A 23252-nucleotide genomic window follows, 5' to 3' on the forward strand; every position below is an offset into this window, starting at 1 on the left:
ACCCCTATGCTTTCACTTCTCTCTGTATTCCACTGCTTTTCACTGTCTAGCTCTCTTTATTCAAGATATTAAAAAAACCACAACACATATTTTCCAAAACTAACAAGAAGCAAGATTGTATTCTTCAACGTTGAGCGATTTCTCAGTCCAGAGCTCATGAATCCATTTTGAATTATATTTTCTTCCCTCCACAAGGCATATCATATTCAGCTCATTTAATTAAAATTTACTTAGTCATTATCCAAATCTTCTACATACTGAAAACACAGCACCATTTAAAAATAAATTAAGAATACAAGCAACAGTGCCATCAAAATGAAAATCTTTCAGGCTTTACTGAACTGATGTGGTCAGTACCTCCAGCAAAACATAAGTTCTCTTATGACAAAAAACTATGAATACATTGCAGTAATGGAGTATTTGTGCTTCATTTTTATTATTCAAATGGGAATTTTCTTAAAACATACCAATTCTATCCACGTTGCTGTATCTTACGTGACATTTTCACTTTTACAACTGACACGAAGGACTAGTTCTGCCCTCATGCTAAGCCATGTTTGGCCTCTAAGCCTTCCAGAAAGCCTTCCCAGTTTAGGTACAGTCCAAACTAGCACGGTCTAACCACGGTATCTACACCAGAGTGCTGGTGGAGTGTGCTGGCACATCCTCAGAAGAGGACACGCTCCAACATTTGTGTACGTTTACATGAAAAACAAAACATTACATTGTCCCCGTTCTCTACCAACGCTGGAGAACTCCACTATACCACAAGCAGACCTACCAAAATGCACAAGAATATGGTTTTAACTACTCAAGGGCAAATAGAGTTGGGGAAACTATACATGTATTTATCCATGTGGGATATAGTGCAAGAGCTGTTCCCTTGCAGGAACTGACTTCGGGAGACAAAATAACTCGCTGCACTCTTTGAAGACTGGGATTTCCCTCTTGCTCTTTACAAGCAAATGGCAATTGTAAGGGAGGGGAATGTCTCCATCTCACACTCAGTCTCCGTCTCTCTCTCCTAAGGAGCGCTCTGTGAGCCTGAACCCTACTGTAGGTCTGAGCTCCAAATGTAATTAAGCTCATTCTGCCTCCCCTACCTCTTGTACGTAAAGAGCATGCTGGACCTCTGTGGCCAGCATTACCCCTTTTGGGAACTCATTCCTCCCTTTTTCTGCAATTAAAAAAGACACACACCCCCCAGCAGACTTCTCCATTAGAAATGTAGTAAATGGTTGAAAAATGTACTGCTAATCAGACACGCTTTCCTGAATTGCAAGAATTGCAGAACTGCAAGAAATTCACAAATTGCAATTATTCACAGCAGACAGTAATGCACCCCAGTGCTTTCTGCAAAGAATCGCATTTCTGCTTTTCTCTGAAGGCGAGTGTACTTAATTTAGATTAATTCAGGATTATTGGCTTGTTATTATGTTTCCTCTGTAAGCCATTTACAGCGTGCTGTCAAAAATACACTGTATACACCTTGGGCCACATTTTGGAAATACCTGCACTTTGCAGAACTAAAAGCCATAATTTATGTTGATAAGTCTAAGCAGGCAGCATCATGTATGATCAATACCTTGGATCAAGCCTTGGAACAGGCTGCCCAGGGAAATGGTTGAGTCCCCATCCCTGGAAGTATTTAAAAGACGAGTAGATGAGGCGCTTAGGGATGTGGTTTAGTGGGCATGGTGGTGTTGGGTTGATGGCTGGACTCGATGATCTTAGAGGTCTCTTCCAACCTGATTCTAATACATTTTCAGAAACTGAACATTACTTTCTTTAGCCTGGTACCATCACCACAAATGAAATTGGTGGGTATTGCTTTTGAAGGGCAATCCAAAGCAACCACTAAGACCAGATCTGATGCCTATCCAGACAGATAGCTCACAAAGCAATGCAGAAGTGGTGGCTTGGAATGCTCTTCTCTTGGACACGTGTGGAGCCCTGCAAGGTCCAGGCATGCCTGGCAGCTTTGAATATCATGAATCAAACCTACACAGGTTATCTGAAGGCTGATGACAGGCAGCTCCAACAAGAGACAGGCAGGAACGGGAAGGATACCATTCTCCCTGCCCGCTTTTTTATGGAAATGGTATGGGGTCAAAAACTAGGAATTTTCCTAAATGGAGAGTATCAAGTGCTATGCATTTATGTATATACTCTACAAAAGTGACCATAAAAATAAGAACAAATGAGAATCATCAAAAAGCAACAGGTTTCACATGAGTTTTAGAGATCATTGTGGCCCTGTGTTACAGACTTATTTATCAAAGTGATACCATGTCATTGCAAGACGATGGGAGGTTTCACATAGAAAGAAAAGCCAACTAGTGTTATTTTGAATGAGATTTTGCTATTTTGCTTGCTTGCTTGCAGGCATGCAGCCAGCTAGCGAGTCTGTGATACCGTGTCAAGCTCTGTAATGACAGATGCCTAATCTTCTGCCAAATTGCCACATTTGACACCACTTAACACTTGAACACATGAAACCTATTGTGGTCCCTGTGAAGGAAGAGCCAGAGCTGCACAAATCAAGATGACAGCAAGCGTCCAAACCTTTTGGGTACAAGAAGAGAGCTCTAGCCTTACAATGGAGCAAATAATGGTCTCAATCGCAGCCTCTAAAAGTTTTGGCTTATCTGGTAGCATCTTCTGCATTTAGAAATTTCAAAACAAAACCCTGATGTGGTTTGTGTTTTACAGGAATAGGACTAGAATAATTTTACCTGGTTCAGAAATAGCTTCCTGATGACAGGCTAAGCTTTGTAAAACCTAACACAAAGACGGAAAGGAGCAGGGGCACATTCATGAAATCACAACACTGCCATAGCAATCCTCCTTCAAAAACAAAACGTTCAGTTTCTGCAGTCTCATGTCTGGACTTTTGGACACTTCAGTGATACCATTGTTCCTGAATTATCCTGCTAAGTACAGGGTGATACCAGAATGTTGCAAGAGGAACACTTGCAGTCATCCTGTCCTCACTGCTCCCAGGCAAACCCTATGACTTTCTGCAGCTGTTGCTGTGACTACAGTCTGTATCTAACTCAGATACTCCAGCAACTAGCTGCAGAAAGGCTGACCTCAGGGCAGACTAAACTCCCAAACAGTTATTCCGCTCCTCAGAGTTTTTACAGCCTGTACCGAGTGCTGGAGTGCTGCAGCTGGAATGTCCCAAGTACCAAACTGCCTAGTGTCATGCTAAATCAGATATGTAACTATTTAATTACACCTTTCATCCAAGGCAATTTTTTCCTGTGCCAGTTCACTACCTGAAACTCCCAGTCTATGCAAATACTGAAATGTAAAACAGAAAGCTTGAAAAGGCAGTAATCCCTAAACTTGAAGAGATGAAAAGCAAATGGCTGCTCCTGAGTGCAGAGACCTACGCTTCTGTATAGTTTGATTATACAACTTCATCAGCAGACTTGTGCAATTTTAGTTTATGACTAATTCAATAATGCTTTAATGGTTATTGCTGGAAAAAAACGTTTACATGTTGTTGGAAGTCAACAGCTGAGGATATAGGCAAATCACAAACTCTCCACTGAGAATTACTAACACCGAAACACATTCACTATCATGTAAACACTAAAGATGTTATCATTGGTAGATAAAGTTCATGGTTGCTTGAAAGGAACCTGAAAATGTATTTTCATTTTCTTTTCCTGTTTTCATCTGAACAACATGCACGTGAAATTAAGTATATGTATGAACAAGTACGTTCATAATGAGTACACATCTCATTTTCTTTCACACACCTCTTCGCTCTTCCTGAAGTCACACAATCTTAATCTTTTCAATGGCTGAACTGACTAGAGATCCATTAGTCACGCTTCTAAATATTTTCATCACCCATCCGTCATCTACCTCTACTACGTATTTGAGAGAAGATGACCAGCACTTAACGCAATATCCAAGGGAATGGGTTTTTGTAATGGCGTAACAAAATTTTAAAAGTTATTTTTGTTCTGTCCCATACATATCACCACCATATTATTTAACTGATAATGCATACCGAGCAGATGTTTGCACCCACCTGTGCATGGTGATGCTTGTATTACTGTCCTAAGTGTGCCCAGTTAATTTACAACACTTGGATACAAGTGGGTTTACTGTTTTACTTCTTCTTTCCAAAGTGTAATACACATTTGCCAATATTCATTTTCATCTGTCACCATTCAGCTCAAGTGCTTGGGTTTATGAGGTCCGTCTTGCAACCACCTGGAAAACCTTGCGTAATTCTTTTGTGTGTGTGTGTGTGACCTACAATTTTGAGTCATCTTTGTGACGACTTTTTCCATATAAACAAACACAGTACTAGAACAGTAAAAATCAAACTATTAGAATGGTAAGAGTGCTATTCTGGACCTACCAATTATTAACTTTTACCAACTGGATTTTTTTTTTTTTTTAAAATCTCCTTTTTTCCCCTCGGCCACATTACCACCATGGCTGTAATAAGCCTCATCTGCCTCCTTGCCAGCATTTTCAGAGTATTTTGTTGAAGGCTTTAAATACTGTTCTATAAGCTTTGTATTTCCAGTTTTCTATCAGCACCTGGTTCTCTCTAAATCAGGCCAAACTCTACATTAAACTGAAAATAAAATCTGGCCCTTGACCTTAAAGAAAGCAATATGCATGTACTCTCAGTGCTCAGATACAACAACAATTAAAAAACAACCAAACAATGCCCCCAGCTAGACAGACTTCAGAGAGACTTTACAACTATTTGGATCTACAGATGACACTATTGCATAAAAAGACATAAACAAGCTTTTTGTAAGATTAAAACAAATAAACCAATATAACTTGATACCTTTCATTTTCGTGTAGCTGCTCACCTCCCTTCTTCCAGAAGCATTTGGCCTTAGGGGAAGCTTTGGGTTTGCATTCAAAAGTAACTGTACTACCTATTTGAACCTGGATCAGTTTCTTCATTGGATTCTTGGAAAAATCTGGCGCAGAAGCTAAAACAGAAGGGATAGTAATAGTGAAATAAAGCACCTTTAATTATATTAATGATACTACTATTTAGCACTTACATGACACTTCTCAGCTTCCAAACATAATTAAAAACCTGAATCAGTTAATTCAACCAGATCTTCTACTGGACAATTATGCACTTCTCCTCCTTATACTGGTACGAAAGTAAAGGTCTCAGTTGTGCAGAGTACGTCGCCTAATGAAGCACGCACAGATCACACCGACTTTGTCTGAGCTGAAGCTCACTGAACCCAACGAGTGTTAAGCACATGCCTAACTTTACACTTTACTGAATGTGAGGTACATGACGTGTCTAAGTCCAGGGAGGGCAGTCAACACCAGCAGTCTCATTAAACCTCAAGGAACTGGTTGGCTTCTAGTTATTCAGATATGTTAGATGACACAAAATTACAGCGCAGCTCATTCTGAATGGGTATAGTTTGCATTAACTAACAGTTAAGAAAAGGCACATGGCTTCTACCTATACTAACAACGAACTTCGAAAGGAAATTCAGTATTTTAGGAGACCAAGGCTGAGGGAGCAGTCTGCTGATTGACTGCAATCTTAACAACAGAAAGGAAGTAACTCACGTCCCCAAAACACACTGCTCTTACAGGCTTAGTTTTGACATCAGTCTACGTTGGAGGTAGAAATCACACAGGCATATGAGTGCATGAGGCAGTCACAAGTTCAGCGTTTCCCTCAAACAAACGGTTGTCACTACTTTAGACTCAAGCACACACCGTCTGAATGACGCAATGACAATCCCTTGTCCCCTCAATCAAGAAAGGCTGCACACAAGAGCGGCCTATTGCTTTTAAATGACATGGCTCCCCTGGGAGCACTGGAGCTGCGGTGCGGAAGGCGAGTGCAGCTGACTGATGTGCTGAGCCAGTGCTGCCTCCAGACCACCTGAGCGGTTTTAATCTTCGGGCCTGTGTCCAAGCCCCCATCTCTGCTCTTCCCCTAATGAATAATTTAGCTGTGTTCTGTTTTAAAGCAATGAATGATTGGACTGCAAATCCTCTGGAAGCAGATGAGTCAACTCCCCGGCACTGCAGATAAAGAGATATTAGGTCGACAAAAATGTTTATTTCAGTTATAGCATCTGAGTGAGTTAAATTTGAGATCACGGCGAGGTGGAATATGAGGCAGGTGGAGGGTGTGTGGAGAGGAAGAATGAGGTTTGTGTTTTAGCGAAAAAGGAAAATCTTACCTACAACCCTGAGTTCTGCACTCGAATAGATGACACCATGTTTATTTTCAGCTATGCATTGGTATCTGCCAGAATCTGTCAGATTTAGATTTGATATTGTAAGTGCACCATTTTCAATTTGGATCCTTCCCTGAGTATTAAGAAAAATAACTTTATTGATGATATATTTCCCGTGAAAAATTTAAAATAAGTAAGAAATATAAATAGGACTGCATAAATACAATAAATGGGGTAAATGTAACAGCACAATCATGAGAACAGTTCTAAAATAAGTGACATGACCACATCATGGTATGGCAACAGTGATCAAATACGGAGACTCGGCAACACAGTGTATGAAATCGATTCTTCAAACTTGCTCAGTTTCACAGAGGCTTTGCAATCTCAAATACCCTCGTATTTCCCCAGAAATACAGACAAAATCATACTATGCTCCTCACGACAGACCAGAGTATCCAAACTATACAGATGGCACTGGCATTTCATACTATTTAGAGATTTCACACATGCCATTTGCTAATGAGCTCTCTGTAATACTATGCAGAAAAAATTCCAACAGTCATTAAACGGAAGACATATTTAAGTGCCTTTGAGCCAACAAAGCTACTGAAGTATAGGGATCTTCTCACCTTGCTTATTCTTGGAAAGCTGTAAAAATTACGGTAAGAAGTGACTAGTTTGAGGATGGAGTGGCAGGAACTGGTGAGAAAAGGAACCAGTGACAAAGACAAAACCAAAGGAGCTTCTCCTTTGGGGAAAACCAGAGGAACAGTAACAGACAAAAGAACAAACTATTTGCTCAAAAACATTTTCTGATTTTTTTTTTTTGGATCCGGACACGGCTTACCAGGCCTAATGCAATGGTAGTCACTCTCTGCCTTTTCTAAGGGCACGTACTTACAGTTGGCCCCACTGCAGGGTGACTCCGGCTATCTATGGGCAGCCAGGACAGCTCAGCTCCTTCCTTGACAGGTCCCCTCCCACTTGACTGGAAGCTGCTCAGCCAGTTAGACAAAGGACAAAACAATCCCAAAGCCTGAGCCTCCATGTCTTCATTCTCTCTCTCTAGCAACCCAAGCTGCTCTTCTTACTCTTCCTTACAAAAGATTTGTTTATGGAGAAGGGGAGCTGAGCGGAACAACCCCAGCAGATTTTTGTGGAGGAGACCCAGCATGAAGAAGGATTATTGCAGTCCTTCTGCAAGGAGCTGAAGACAACTGATCACTATACACAGAGAACTCCTCTTCTGATGTCTCCTCAGCGCCGGCTTTCAAAGAGTTAGTCCTATAGTTTACAGTCCTTAAATATTTCCAGAGTAAGTCACGCTGACGCCCTGACACCATGCCAAAAGGCTGGACACCAATACTCAAAAGTGGAGAAATGGGAAGACCGAATGAGAGAAGATATTTTTGTACTTACCAAAGTAAAAAAGCACATGCACATTACCTCAGTGACTTGTGTGATACAGTAACAATGCTCTTAAATCACTGAGATGAGATTTTGTACTCCCTCATTTAACCTGTCCACAAAACACTACCATTCCTTTTAGTGAGCATATAACTGTAACACTCTGAATGGTAAGAATGTTTTTCAGCGCTTACATCATTTTTCACAGCCATCCACTGAATTCACTTGAGCAGTTGCTCTTTCTTCTTCAACTGTGAGTGCCAACGTTGAGCACAACGCATCGGCCAAGGGGAAAATGCCTTCAGTGATGGGCTAGGTCACATAGTTTATATTCCTGATAACCTGAACTGGGCAATTTTCTCAATGAAGCAGTGAGGTTTAAGATCAATATGGGCATCAGATGCTTTTCTGCGTTTCTGATCTGGGAGACCGAGTACCTCACCTTCTAAGTACAACCTCTTTTCCCTGTCACCAAATGCATTACTTTCCATTAATTTAACAACTGCATTAAAGCAAATACCTATGTTACATTGCTATTTATATTTCATTCTTTGTACCAAGTAATGGTGACCCTATGAATTTTTAGGATTTTTGTCTTTTTTCGTCAAGAAGTTTGAATATATTTTCTTATTACCTTTAATGAAACGCCAATAGCAAATATCATTTAAGTTCTCTATCCCTCATTTATGGTTCTTAATGTATAACTTTAATTAAACTTCCTTCTCCAGTCTTTCCTTACGTAATTATTTCTACGGTTTTATCATTGCTTTTTAATCTGCTTTTAGCTGGGATATTTTTGTACAACATGATTTGTCTTTGTATTTCTGGTATTGCAGCTTTTGAAGTTTCCATCTGGATGCTCTTGACAAACATACGAAAACCAGTATAAAATATTTCTCTTGAATAATTACATGGACTTTTGCGAACTCTCACACTTATACGAAATATTGTTAATTTTACATAGCATCACGTTTTCAAAACAGAAGGTTACCTCTATTGACAGTTGGTCTCCATTCTTCAGCCACCTATACGATGGTTTGGGCTTCCCACTTGCTCTGCAATCCCAGTACAGGGTGTCCTCTACAGCAACTTCAGTATCTTTTATCGTCTGGATCCAGTGAGGTTTTGCTGCAGATGAAATACACATCAACAATGAAGACCCTAACAAGTTACTGTTCCATATGAGAATCAAAGGGTTAATTTGCACGGCACTCATCAGTTTTCTGCATGGACTGGTTTGTACCAACAGAGGTTCTCACTGGTTCTGCTTCAAGTCACCTAATGAAACAAATTACTCGCTGTTCCTTTTATACATTTTTATTACAAGCAGTAAACCGAAAGAAAACTGAGATTACAGATCACTAAAGCTGAACTAGTGAAACCAATATTAAAATCACAAATGATTAAACAACACAACTTTGAAATCCATGTAAATGTAAGACGAAGAAATTAGTGGTGATACTGGAATTAAATAATTGCTGTAGCTAAATCATCAAATTAATACTGAACAGAATCCTTTAAGTCCTAAAAAAATGTAATGGTATGTCAGCCTTAGTTCTAAATACCATTTAGATTGTTTTCTAATGCTAGTCAGTACTTAACTGGATGAATACATGGATATATGGGACTGTTTTTGAAAGCATCAGTCTTAGCACAGCATTTGCATGATGCAAACCAAAATATGGCCTTAAGAAAGCCCATAAAAATCACTGATTTTTAAAGAAAATTTTGATGTATCAATACCATACGCCCTTCAGAATTATCTAAAACACAATTAAAACTGTAAAGCTAGAGTTTAAAACATCTGTTACAGCTTTCATAGGGTAAAAAAAAAGCTCACTTGGCAAATAAACATCACTGCATGAAAGACAACAGTAGTTTATTCCTTTAGTGCTATTTCACACAAGAGCACAACACTTTTATAGCTAATTCATGTGAATTTTCTTTGAATTTGTTCTATTTACCAGAAAGTTTATAATCTCAATATCTGCTATTTCTCCAAGAAAAGATAAATTCTGGATATTGCATATAGAGAAAAGAGATAAAAAGTAGGATGAAACTTGATTGCAAGCTAAGGGCAAAAGAATTTTCCAGAGTCAATTTGATTACCTTAAAGATTTTCCTCAATTGTTAATTTAGTAAAATCTCATAACTCTTACATCAAAACAACTAGGGAAAAAAAAGTCCCTGATGATACAGGAAAATATTAATATTTAATAAATGAGTTTTGGAAGCACAGAAGGTCAGATTAATTCCCGTTGAACTTCCTACTACAATGGAGTTACACCAGCAATTAATTCAGACCAGGGAAATTAATGACTTGCCCATGACCACAAGGGATGTCTGCAGCACAGCTGAGAGCTGAATCTGTTCCACTGCCATAGGCACAAGACCAGCAGACCAACGTTTGGATGACGGGTGGTATTCATTTCATTAAAAAAAGATTCATTATTTTCTAGCATACAAATTTTCTCTCCATCATATATTCTGCAATACAGCGATAAGATCTCAACATGATCATGTAAGTACCATACTTTCATGATAACAAGGATTAATACTATTTACGATTTATATATACACATACTTAGGATTAACTTCTCACAGAAGAACTTACTAAAATGTATTCATTGAGATAATTAACTTAGGAGGTTTTGGAATTCAACCAGTATTTGCTGACAGTGAAACCTTCTGTTATTTCTTTTGTTTTGCACATCCCTTATACCCCATGAGAATTAATGCCTTTCCCTGATTTGGGGATGATATATTTTTTTACACTCTTTTTATCAAGGTCAGCTCTAAAAGACAGGATAACCTGATCTTTGCATCAGACAAATGTACTATCTTACTGATACTAATTTTGGTTAAGTCTTGAAAGTTAATGTTACAACACTAGAGTTCAAGAAAGAGCCATTGTCTCTATCTCACATTGTCATTTGGCGTATTTGCCCCACGTGTCAAGGGGATGAAAGCTCAGGACTCCATGTCGGCATGCTTCCTGTACTGTGCATACCTAAATATTTATGCAACAAGCAACAGTGCTTGAATTATTGATGGATCCATACATGTGCAATATTTCACATCTGCTGCACATCTCCACTTGAAAGTAGGTTAAATATAGTCTATTTTCAAGTTCAAGATCTTGCATTCAGTTCCATTAATAAGAAAAACATTGTCTACACCATAAATCTTCATTTTAGGACTCTTCATGTCAGACAGTCTTCATTGGAGGGTTTCCCAAGTCTCCACGGTAGATATGATAAACTGGGTCATTTTGGAAGGCGTGGGAGCAAGACAACCACTCAGAACAGAAATGAACAGAACAGAACTTCCCAAGCCACAATGTGAGAAATTTATGGTGCTTATTCACAAGAGAGTGTTGACGTAGACTGTAGTGATTTTCTTGAGGAAGGCTCTTTTTCTCTTCAAATTACTGATGAAGGAATTCACCAAAAAGAAAAATACCCTTTCAATCTCAAAGTCTTTCTAATACTTTTACAGCCTTTTTTAAACTCTTTGAAAAAGAACAATTCAACTAACCAGTTCAAAAATGAAAAGGCAGCTAAACAGGGGCAATTCCAGCTGGGAATATTCCACTGAATACTCTGAATCTTGGCCAAGGTAAAGATGTCCACCTTGCAGCAGCTGAGAAAAGTGCAGACAGAAGGTCATGTATCAGCAGATCTACACACCCTCTCAAAACATAAGCATGACTTTCCAAGGCCAGCACTGCCCTTTTTATTGAGCTCTGCCTGACTGCACCTAGATGATTCTGAATACACAGCTTTATTCCTCTTGAGGTCTCGTCGCTGTTAGGCAAATGTTACCTGTTTAGAACATCTGGTTCCACCCCCACTGCCACATCTGTGCCCCTTAAGAAAGACTAATGACTTGGTAACAAAGCCTCATTCTCTCATGGAGCTACTGCATTGGCTTGGCGTACAGCTCAGATTGTCCTGAGGAGACACCACTCCTTCCTCCTTAAGCAAGGAACAGGCAAGCAGGCAACATATTTTCATTCAGATTAAAAAAAGATGACGTCCTGTAAGTTGAGAAGTTGGAAGTTAATTTTAATGGAGTTTGTAGTGCAGGGTTTGAGCCTGTGATAGGAATCCGTATTGTGTGGTAATATTAAGAATTCTTAGGAACTTGCTATGCAACCTTCATGAAAGATTCATATGAAGTTCCCTTAGGACGAAATACTTGTAGGTAACTGATTTTCTAAAGAAGGTTAGCTGTCAGCCTCATGGTCAGTCACTTGGAAAAAGACCAGACTCTATTTTGCTTCAGTTGTTTTTGCCTAAAATATTCCTTGCAATACTCATGGTCCCACAGGCAAGAAGTGATACAAGTGTGCAACTTCATAAAATTTATCGCAGTGAGAAGACTCGGTCACCTTTTTTTTGGTGGCTACAATCACCCTTTTCTTCCAGCTAATTAGCCCAGGCAGGTCTTCCTGAAGAAAACAACTGTTGCTTCATTACACTGTAGGCCATAAAGAAAGCAAGAACCATTTTTTTTAGATTTTTAAGAAACCCTTTGCGATGACTGTTCTGGGGTTTGATGCGAATGAAGACCAACTGCAATGAGTGACTGCAACGAAGCTCTTGGAAGCAATGGCTGAAGAAGCTGACAGTTTTCAGAAGTCGAGCTGAGATCTAATTCGCAAATAGCTTGTGGGGTACCGTGAATGATGCATGCCAACAGGAATTTTTATATCTGATTTCCTTCAGAGCGTGAGACTCCAATAAAAATCTCCTCCTAATTCTGTAAGCCATAGGAATAGCACGAAGGAAAGGCAGAGCTTCAGGCCCATGACTTTTGCCTAGACACTGTGCTCTCCCAGAGAGTACTGAGGTCTGCCATGCCTCTGCTTGGAGGCAGAAGACTACGGGAAGCTCTTCCATAACAGTCCCTAATTGGGGCTCGCAGATAAGATGCAGTCTGCTTATACACGTATCTTTACTTTGAAATTTACAGTCTGAAAGCTGGGCTGGAAATCTCCTTTGAAAATACCTTTGGATAGCTCAGCAGTTGGGCAATAAATCAGAGTCAAAAAGAACTTTCCATAGTTCAAGAGAAAGCAGCTATGAAGCATACTGGGGAAAAAAACCAACAGAAAATGTAACCATTTTTCTAGGTAGTATATCTGAAAGTCAGGCTATGACACTCATACTGATGCCTACAGAAGTGATGAATCTTATTTTATCTCAGAACTCCAAGTGACTTTAAGCATGAATAACTTTTTTTCTGATAAAACAACTGGGCCTAGAGAAGCATCCAACGCATCCCTGAAGATGCCCATTATTTGACTTCCATTCAAAAATAAAAATGCTCTCAAGCAACAGGTAGTTGCTACCTCATTGGGGAAAGTTTTAGGATGTAAAAAAGATGAACAATTTGTCTCTGTAGCAAGGCAATTAAATTATTAGACAGCATCGACAATTATACTCTTGGTTGATCAAACTCAGCAACTCTTTGATATTATTTAGTCATTTATAGTTTTGTAGTTAATGTTTTGAAGACATCTCCATGAACAAGATAGAGTCAGGCTATCAGACAAAAGCTTTAAACAGTGAGACTCTTCCACATACAGGAATAATGTAGTTTCAGTATAATGTTGGTGGCACATTATTACCAAAGTAATTAACAAAACATACAAGTATTTTTTGATATACTAAAAAATTATGTAGCGTCTATGTATTACTGGGGGGGTTCACCTTTGCTATCACAGAGCACCACTGCAGAGCAAAAGGAGAACAGCAGCAGAATATTTTCTCCCCGTTAAACATTTTACCTTGCTACTGTCAAGCATGAGTTCCATTAAATCAGCATGTGCTAATTAAGAATATATTTTCTTCAGTTATACTTTAAATTAATTGCTTTACATATCTCTACCACGTTACATGTTTAATTGCATCTTAAAATACAAAAATGTAATTGTTTCATCTCTTCTCACTTTTCCATGCCATGAAACGCCTCATTGATTCTTTCTTCTTTTATTATCTCTTTATGGAAAGGGCTAATAGCGATGACAAACGAATATACTAATAAAGTGAAAGCAAATTATTTATATATTCAGGTTTTATATTAAATCAAAGTTAGATAATCTTGTCCTATTTTTAGCACATTCTGAACTCCCCTGAGGAGAAAACTGGCATTAAACAAATGTTGGAACTATACAAAGGACAAAAAACTGAACATTTGATGTTGGGCTTTTCTTGATAAAATCCTTCATGACAAAAAAGAAAGATTAATAGTCTGTTAGTAATGTTATGAAAGAACCCAAAATATGTGTTTTAGAGTATCTATTTTAATTACCAACTTCAACTATGGGTTGAGACTTATATTTAAAACCCACAATAAAATTAGAAAAAGCAGACTCATTTTATTTTTCATAAAGAGAGTTACAGATGTGCACAGAATTTCTAAACCAAATTTATAAGCATTTTTTAGAAAATGACTACGGATGCAATTAAAGTTGAGCCTATGTTCAAATGCTTTGTGGTTTCAAGACTATAATTCATTATTGGAAGAAAGGCAGGATAGCACAGAAAACATAACTTTTTTTTTTTTTTTAATTTTAATCAAACCATTTATGCACTGAAAACCCCAATTTTCAGAATTCAAATTTTACAGTTTCAGCTCATAAAACAAATCAGGAGAATACGAGTATTTTGTTTTATAGCAGAGCAATGAAATGTTTCAAGCTTTTGTTTAGGACTAGCTTTCTGTTTCATTTACAAAGAATCTTTAAAATCTGCAAAGAAAGGAAAACTTTCTATTTTTCAGTGAAATGGAAAATTTTTATCTATTTTTTTTTTTCCCTGAAGAGATTTATTTTTCACATTATTTCACTAAGACAACTTGGAAAATGTTAACCCCAATTCTTCTTATACTCTTTCCTGGGTAAGCCAGAAACGTGCTTTGCTCTTTTGAGGAGAGAAAAATAAATGTTTCACTATTGAAATAAAAAGGAATTTGTCCATTTGTAATGCGTATCTTTTTCTATATAGGATTAGCAGACACGTCTTACACTTCTACCATAAAATGTTTTAACAGCAGCCAACATCCACTAACATTACCACATAGATTTGAGTCATCTTTGCCAGCATTGGTACTTTCTGGCAGATGGATGTTTTTTATTCTAAGTCTTCAGTATATTGCATTAATTTTCGCCAAATCCTCATCTGCCTTTAGAACAACTTCCTTAAATATTGATCTTTTCTTGGAAGACTGAGTGGCATATGGTTAGATTTCTTTACCAGACAGATTTCTGAGCTTTGATATCAGATGCAGTGGCAAGCCATCAGAAGATATTATCTTCAGTTATAGAACATTATTAATCTACAAACAGAATCAAAATCCTTCAAATTATCAAAAAGTGTTAAAATGATCCTATCCTGAACACAGACTTGCTGGCATTCCATTTGCAACAACAAAGCAAGTAACAAAATAAGAAAGATTACTTACATCTACTTAATTCTGCAGAATGGGTTTCATTAAGCAGAACAAATGAAATGAAACAGTTGGAGTGCCATTAATGCCATTACAGGTCTCATTATTCTTTTTAGGATAAACATCCATATTAGGGATGAATCTAATATGGGCAGACATTTATATTGGAATATGAACTCTATTTGAGAGTTCAAATCCCTTTCTGGATTTGTAATGAAGATGTTCACACTAATTTACTTGTCACAAAACTGCAACTTGCTTGCCTTTATTGATTAGCAACATCCTTTATTTCAGCTCTGGGTCCTTTAATGAGCAAAACAAAACTTGGGAAGCAGGTCAAATATCTCAAGATTGCCCACTGTCGTAATTACATTACAAGGACTAATGAGCAAATCTACTCTATTTTGTATGTATTTTACATTGACATGTCTTACAACTGCCCTGATTTAAAACTGCAATAGGAATACTGAGCCAAACCGATGTACAAACCACAACTTGTTTGAAACTTTCAAGTAGCGAATAAAAGTCACTTTATCCAATCAAATGCATAGTGCCAAGTTTGGAATGACAGATGATGCTGGCAGACGAAGCATCTTAGATCTTTTGCCCTGTCATTCATAGGATTTCTCAAAAAGTCGTAATTACAAGTAGTACATGGAAAATTCAGGCTGCTCAAAGTCCCCCATCCAGCCTAACCTTGAACATTTCCGATGATGGGGCAGTGATTCAGTGTAACTATTAATTTGGAAGTTGAGGGGGGGAGAAGTCTCTTTTCCTTCTTCCTTATAAAATCTGTTGTGCCTTAAATTAAAATCTTCATTAACTAAAACCTACACTGCAGCGCTTTGTGTGTTCTAGTAAACAGCAGCTTCCCATACAGAAGTAGTGAACAGAAAGAACGTTTGCTTGAAGTTGCACAGTAGCTATGCTCCACGCTTTTTTATACTTTAAAAAATTAAAAAAAAAAAAATCTTTGCTCAAATATTTCTACATGAGGAATAGCATTCCAAAGCACAGTCTGAAACACACTTTAAATTGCCATCTACCTAAAGAAAATTTTATTTGCCGAGATCTGGCTTCAACAAAAATTGTCAATTACCACTTCGTTGCAAATCACTCTAGCTTTAAAACACCAGCAATGTGCTTTGCCGATATTCATTTCACTCTATAGCCTTAAATGCATAAGAAACACTGTCTGCTTCCAGCTATTAAATTTCATATTATTTCATTTCCTATGCTGGATTATATTCTCTCATTTTAAAATAAAATTGGCCGTTTTGAAAGCAAAGGATTGACAATATCCATCAGTAATCTTTGCCTAAAGCAAGACAAAATTTATATTTCCTGTAAACGCGAGGCCTAAATGATCCCCCAAATAAACCCAACTGACTGAAAATCTAAGGTTTTACCAATGGACCAGTAAGTAGTGTTTAAAAAAAAGTCTTTCCATCATAGAAAAATAAGCATAAGCACTTTCTACACTACTCTTAGCAACCCTTTTGAGCCTGGACATTTATTACAAGTGTTATGCAAAAACCTGGTGCAGAAGTTCTCATTCTCTGCGAGTAGTTGAGATGCCACGGATTTTTAAGCACAAACGCTTGATGGCATTGCAGAAGCTATAAACCCAAAAGTACCCTAGAGTGGCTTATACTTCATGTGGAAAGAAAGGCAGGAGAGAAGGAGAAAGTAAGTTTCCTACCATAGTAAGTGAGACGTCCTCTTGCAATGTTTTTTCCTCTTGAGTTTTCAGTAATACATTCATATAGTCCTGCATCCTCCTGCTGGAAATTAGGTATTTCAATCATGCCATTGGATTTCCTAAGCTTTATTTTACTTGGAAATGGCAGACCATCAGTTCTTCTCCAGTTAATCTGAGGCACAGGGCTAAAAAGAAAATAATGGGGTTTTAAACAGCTTTGGTTACAGTACTTGATTGTCAAAATTAGAAACTTAAACTAATATACAATAAAACTCAGAAATAACTAAATGCTTCTGTCAAAAGTGGTATTCATACCATATATGACAGATGGTCAGACACTATGGCAACTGATTTGCATGTACTGTTCTGTATCATACGCTATAATTTGTGGTACCAAATTTTTCATGAATATCTGTGTGAATGTCCAATGATTGTAAAATTTCTTGTAAATCAGCACTGGCCTCCCCTGAAGACAGGTGAGATTTACCAGTGACTTCCATGGAAGGAGAATACAACAGCCATTCATTCTCCGATTTTAAAACTTTCACTCACCTAGCTGGGGAACCAAAGCAATAGTATGTGATGAAGTTATCAATCGGGCGCTTAAAATTATGAACACCTGACAAAGCTGTCTGCAAATAAACCACAAAGTGGTAAGTAAATACATTTACAGAAACATAAATGCATTCTCAGATCATTTGTGAAAAAGAAAAGATATCCATTGTGTATGAAATATCATTCGGAAGAGGAATGCATTTTAATCTTTATTTCAGCTATAAGGGAAGAAAAATATTATGAAAGCATCAAGTACATTTAACAGTAAAATTCAGACAAAATTCTGGCAGACTTTAACAACATTTCCTTCTACACAGAGAAAGCAGAGCTAGGTCAAAGGATATATGCAAAACTGCACTGATCTTCTTCAAGATAATTTGAAATGAAAAGTAAATTCCTGTGTTGCCAACATATACATTTTAATTCTAAACAAAATAAAAAATTACTCAAAGACTCTTTGCCCTCTTATTCCAAGGCAGTAATTGTGATGATCAAAATAGGGTCATTAGAAAACACCGCCAAAACAACTGCCAGAACTCCACATCTCTTGTGCAGATGAACCCTAGTGTGCTTCAACTTTCAGTATGGGTGAAGTAAAAAAACTTACTTTCCTAGTGCAAAGCATTCTAGCTTCACAGTTGAGCCTTTAGCTGCAGGAAGCGTCTCAGGAAACTGAACTTCTATTTTGGGTTCATATTCTCCCATCACACCTATGTGAGACAATTGCAAAAGGTAATTTTCAATTTTTAAAGCCTTTTTTCCTCTCTTTAGCATTACATCACATTAAATTCAAAATCAAGTTTATTTCTCTCGCACTCCATATATAAAGAGAAGCATAGGGACCTGCCAGTGAAATCACTGTCAGACTTAGGAGAGGAAGAGGAGCATGCAACACAAAATAGTTTATCTTCTTATAAAGCAACCAATATCCTGAAAATGCAGAGTCAAAAACGTTCACTGATGACTAGATGTGTTACTTATTCACGACGTAGAAAGGAAGTCATACCATCCGTGCGCAGCACTAGAGGAGTTGGTGACCCAAGAACTTGGCTGTTGGTCACAGTGCTAGTTACAACGCAGGTGTAATTTCCTACATCCGACGGCTCGACTTTGGCTATGTAGAGGTGACCGGTCTCTTGAGACACAAATCGCCGACTGTCCTCTTGTACAAATGATGGATATTCATTGAAGATCCAAGCAAATGACAATTCTAGTTGGGAATAAAAAAGAAGTAAAGATGTTTGGTAGGGTTTTTCACATTTTTTGCTTCAAAGATCAGTTTATTTTATTACTGTACTTTACAATATTGTATTATATACAATACTGTATGACGTAACAAATAGGACCAGAGAGCCAATGACTAAGAAAAATAAATTTTAAGAAGTACCAGAAACTAGCAAAACCCAAAAAAGGCAAAACAAATCATTTCTTCACCAAAGCCGTAACTCTTCCAGCAGGAGAAAAAGGTAAAAGGAATTCAAAGTGTTTATGCAAGGATAATGCTTTTTATCTCCTCTTTTTTTTTTCCTAAGACTTAATATGGACAGAAATAGGAGCAGACAACAAAAATGAGACCAAACTTTGCTAAAATGGAATCATTACTCATTCAGTAGTTACTTAACAATTCAGCTAGATACTTATCAGATAGAAACAGCACAGGAGTATGCAAGCCAAAGGAATGTCAAAAGAAGCATGAATTCCCAGTAGGGCTTACCACACAGCCAAACTGTTTTTTTGATACAAAAGTCCATAAAAATTCCATTAAAAAAATCTCTGCATAATACGGCAAAGTAGCCCTCACTGCCATTCATTATGGTCTTTTGAAAGGAAAAACCACACTTCAAAAGATAAACTAAGAGATTTGGCAAAAACTGCACTAGAATTTATTTTTTTCTCAACACCACTCTGAGCTCTGTGTGTCCAATTTTAATTGGCAAAAGCCCCTTCCTGTGCAAGGCCATGTGCTTGTCTCATACAGAATCAAAGGAAATTAATTTTTAATGGTTTTCTAGGCAAGAAATAATTTTTCACCCATGTGCCACTCAGCTGAAAGTTTATAAAAAGATTACAGCTTCTGCAAGTGCTAATTACAGACGATTAATAGCTTGATTGACCTGCCTTCATGTTAAAATATCTTGTAGTGTTCGCACTGCCCCTACAAAATGGAGATCACCCCTTTTTGCACAGGTTTAATTTGAAAGTGCATATGTTTGGATGCAGTCATGAAATGGAGAGTAGGCATTTTCATAACCCTCACAGTTGAGTATGAATATGCACCCAGGAAAGCGCTAAGCCGACAGGAAATTTAACACAAGGTAAGATTGCACAGGTGAAAAAACATTCGATAAATGACATTATTAAAATATTTATGGACTGGCTAATCCAAAAAGGGCATCAAATGAAATGGCTTATCATAATTGCATTTAATTTTCTTCTATCAATATTTAAACTCCTTCCATTAACATAATTTTGCAGGAGTGGTGTATATGAACAATTAACAGTCTCAGGACTTTTCTCAAGAGTTAAACTTTTGTCGTTTTTGGAAATATTTATTGTTCAAAACAGCCATCTATCCTTCTGGACCTGCAGCGTGTCTGCTCAGGTGAAACAATGGCTTTCACTAAAAGTTCCTTCCTACACAGCATGAGAGGTATAATGAATTTATGATAAGGAAGGCCAACAAAGATTTGCCAAGAAAAGATAGGGTAGTTAGTGCAGTGGAAAGTAAAACCCTATGATCCAGCTTGACTTCAGTAAGACTTTTGAGATGTGCCACAAGAGTCTCATACACAAGCCAAAGAATATTCATACAGTCAACAAAAAAAATATTCTGTACAGCTTTTCTCCCATCTTACAACAAATACCAAGATGTAGGTGTCAATGGTTTGCTGTTGAATTGTGAGGGCTTGTTGAGTAAGCAATGCGCAGCAGGGAGGTGGCATCTGTGCACTGTTCTCGCTGTGGTCTGGCACTATACAATATCTATCAGCCACTTCAAAAAGAAAAAATAAAATAAATAATAATTTTTAAAAAGGAAAAAAAGAAAGAGTACACCTTAAGAGTTTAAAGGGGACTAAAACCTCTTTGAGAGGAAAGATTATATGGTCTTGTTAAATGGGAAAGACTAGAAAATGAAGCATAATTCCATTTCTGCAGAGCAGCTGGATGAAGAGAGTGACCATAAGGCTGAGGCAAAGGCTGTAGACCAAATTAGGTATCAATTCAGGAACTGTAAGAAAAAAATAATTTACATTTTCAGCTCTACATCAAACTCAGACATCCACAAGACACAAAAGTGTGGGAAGCCAGGCTTTATTGGTTCTGGTATTTATTGAGCTACTTGTTTTCCTTAGTTCAAAATATTATTTTATTCTTTAAAAAAAAAGAAAATAAAAAGAAAAAAAGACATTATTCTAAACATTCAAAGGGGACGGACAGATCTGGATACGCAGCAGGAAAATAAGCAGCTTGATTTCGTTCCTATTATATTGGGTTAAGTCTAGAGTAAACTCATTGAAATCAGTCATTATGATTATGAAAGCCACGCAAAGTGTATTCCAGTTTAATTGGATCCTTCAACAGCCTATGAATAAGCACTCCTGGAAACCTAATTTCCCATTCAACATATATTTTCATCGACTCTCTTAAAAAAGGAGCAGGGTGTTTCTTTCCCCCACCCCCCCAGCCATATCTCATTTTATATTTATAGTACTTTACAAAATTGTATTCTTATTTTCCAAAAAATATCGTATTAAACAACTTGTTCTGTGATTTATTATGTTTACACCATTTGCCTGTTGCTGATCCCAGGGCACCTCAAGGGACATAAACTCACTCCCTTTCTGTCAATTACAAGTTTTCAGTTGATTTTCTGTTATAAATGGAAGTAATATGCCTCTCCCGAGCTTCCTCAGAGACCTAAGCCTTCGCTTTCCAATGCATTTTCTCCTTATTTGGTGACCATACATGGATAAGGTATTGGAAATTACAGTTATTACTCAATTTTTATTTGTTTACTACATCTTGGTTGGCTTCTTCTCTTTATTTTGCATTATTTGATTATTATTTACTGTGCAGTCTACAAGCCACAACACACTCAGCATGCTCATACTGTTCTAGGCGCTTTGTGCACCTAAGTGTTCAATTAATAATTGCTTACGAAATTGCCTGTCATTTTTAAACTTAAATTTTTACAAAATTCAACAATTAAATCGGCACGGCCTTTGAGGTCTACCATGGTCATTTCCTGCCATCTATGAGCCTTAAAAAAACCCCTATCTTCACTTCCTATGTAAGAAAAAAGAATGTTGCTCACACATTTAGTAGTTTTTAACTGGGTTCAAAGTTAGGCCTTAAGCTCATTGTACACGCTTTTGAAAAGATTGCTTTTAATTATGTTACTCCTTTCCTCTAAGAGAGGCTGCAACACATCAGTGGGAGACCACTGAATGGAACCAGGGCAATTTTTATTTCTTGTAAACAGAATTTAAGAGACAACAGTAGTTGTGGAAATCCAAAACTACAAATGAATTCAGGAAATCAGCAAAGCAAAAGTTTGTGTTTGTGTGGGGAAGCATATAGACCTATGACCAAAAGGAGAAGGACAATTCATAAAGTTTATTTTATCCACTAAATGCACAAATTCTGAAGGTCATCGCTTGCTCCTTTTGTTCTGGACCATCACTCCTATACACCTGCTTAATATATACCCACTAGCCCCATAATTCACACTGAAATGACATTTCTAAAATAGCCAAAAGTAAATGATGTGAACAATATTGTTCTGAAACAGATTTAAACTTAGGGAAATCCGGTCAGTTTTGAACATTACTGAAGCAGATGTTTCCATAAATAATCCTGAAAAGAAATTAGAATATTTGATTTTGAGTGCATCAAGCTGACCGAACAATAGTTAGAGGTTTTATGTTTTATTTTTTAAAGAAAAGAAGTTTCATGTCAATCATTGATACCCAAATCTATATTATTTCATGCAGTTCTCCAACTCAGATTTTACAATATTCTGTAACAGAGATACAACGGGAAGCTGAAATATCCCGCTATTTTCTGTCTTCAACTGGCACTCTGCCTAACCCGCAGGATGGTATATGGCTTTTAAAAAAAAAACCTGTTTGCAAGAAAGTAATCAGACAAAATTTAGCAGTGACAGAAACTGCAATTAAAGACATGGAAATCTGTAACAGCCAGCTATTTTGAATTATCTACCTTAGAGTTAAGAGTAAAAGTAATGGAAAAGTAACACTGATTTTGAGAGGATAATGACAGATTCCATAATTAAGGAAGAAACCAATTAGTTCATCATTTGGCCCAGTTTCAGTTCAAACTGCGATGAAGTGACAGCAAATGGAGAAAAGCCCCTCGCTCTGTGGATGAGCAGCGCTCAGGAAGGAGCGAGCTCTCGCGGCCCAGACGCGAAGGCAGCAGGTACGGCTTTGTGGGGCAGTCACACACACACACACGTCAGTTTGTCAACACTGCTGAGGACAGCTCTGTACGTCGGTCTGCACAGGAACCCCTAGGAAAGTGCAAACAAATTATTTAAAAGCGGGGAATTAATCTGCATGAGGTAAAAGTGCATTAAACTCCCAGAGGACGCTCTTAACCTAGACAAACTGTCCTTGGTTCACGGCAGCCTAATCCTTAGAGGATTACACTGCTATGGGTTTAGGTCACTGTACGTGTGGATGCGAGTGCCCCCAGGGGCTATAATGCATTTTATCTTACATGTACTACCTTCAAACTTCTCATTAACTACTTTACTTTTCTTACTTGGGCAAACCCTGGCTACTTCATCCCACTTAGTTCACTGCCTCGAGCAGCCTGTCCTTCCTTCAGAAAGCCAGTGCAACCAGCTGCAAGGCTGCTCTTGGTGCCTGGACTTCAGCGCCATGCTCCCCCCCCCC

At 37.8% G+C, this 23252-nt stretch overlaps 1 protein-coding gene across 1 annotated transcript in view; it reads right to left on the bottom strand.

Annotated features, from left to right (window-relative positions):
• CNTN3 (contactin 3) overlaps positions 1-23252 on the bottom strand; it is a 60952-nt gene that overhangs the window by 22795 nt on the left and 14905 nt on the right. The window contains exons 5-10 of the mRNA XM_009283371.2: positions 18338-18541; positions 17939-18041; positions 16777-16961; positions 8611-8747; positions 6213-6342; positions 4829-4979 (exon numbers count right to left, since the gene is read on the bottom strand). Of these exons, the coding sequence (XP_009281646.2) occupies positions 4829-4979; positions 6213-6342; positions 8611-8747; positions 16777-16961; positions 17939-18041; positions 18338-18541 (910 nt within the window). The remainder of the gene's footprint in view (positions 1-4828; positions 4980-6212; positions 6343-8610; positions 8748-16776; positions 16962-17938; positions 18042-18337; positions 18542-23252) is intronic.

Source organism: Aptenodytes forsteri, unplaced genomic scaffold (assembly GCF_000699145.1).
Source record: "Aptenodytes forsteri isolate BGI_AS27 unplaced genomic scaffold, ASM69914v1 Scaffold262, whole genome shotgun sequence".
Taxonomy (NCBI): Eukaryota; Metazoa; Chordata; class Aves; order Sphenisciformes; family Spheniscidae; genus Aptenodytes; species Aptenodytes forsteri.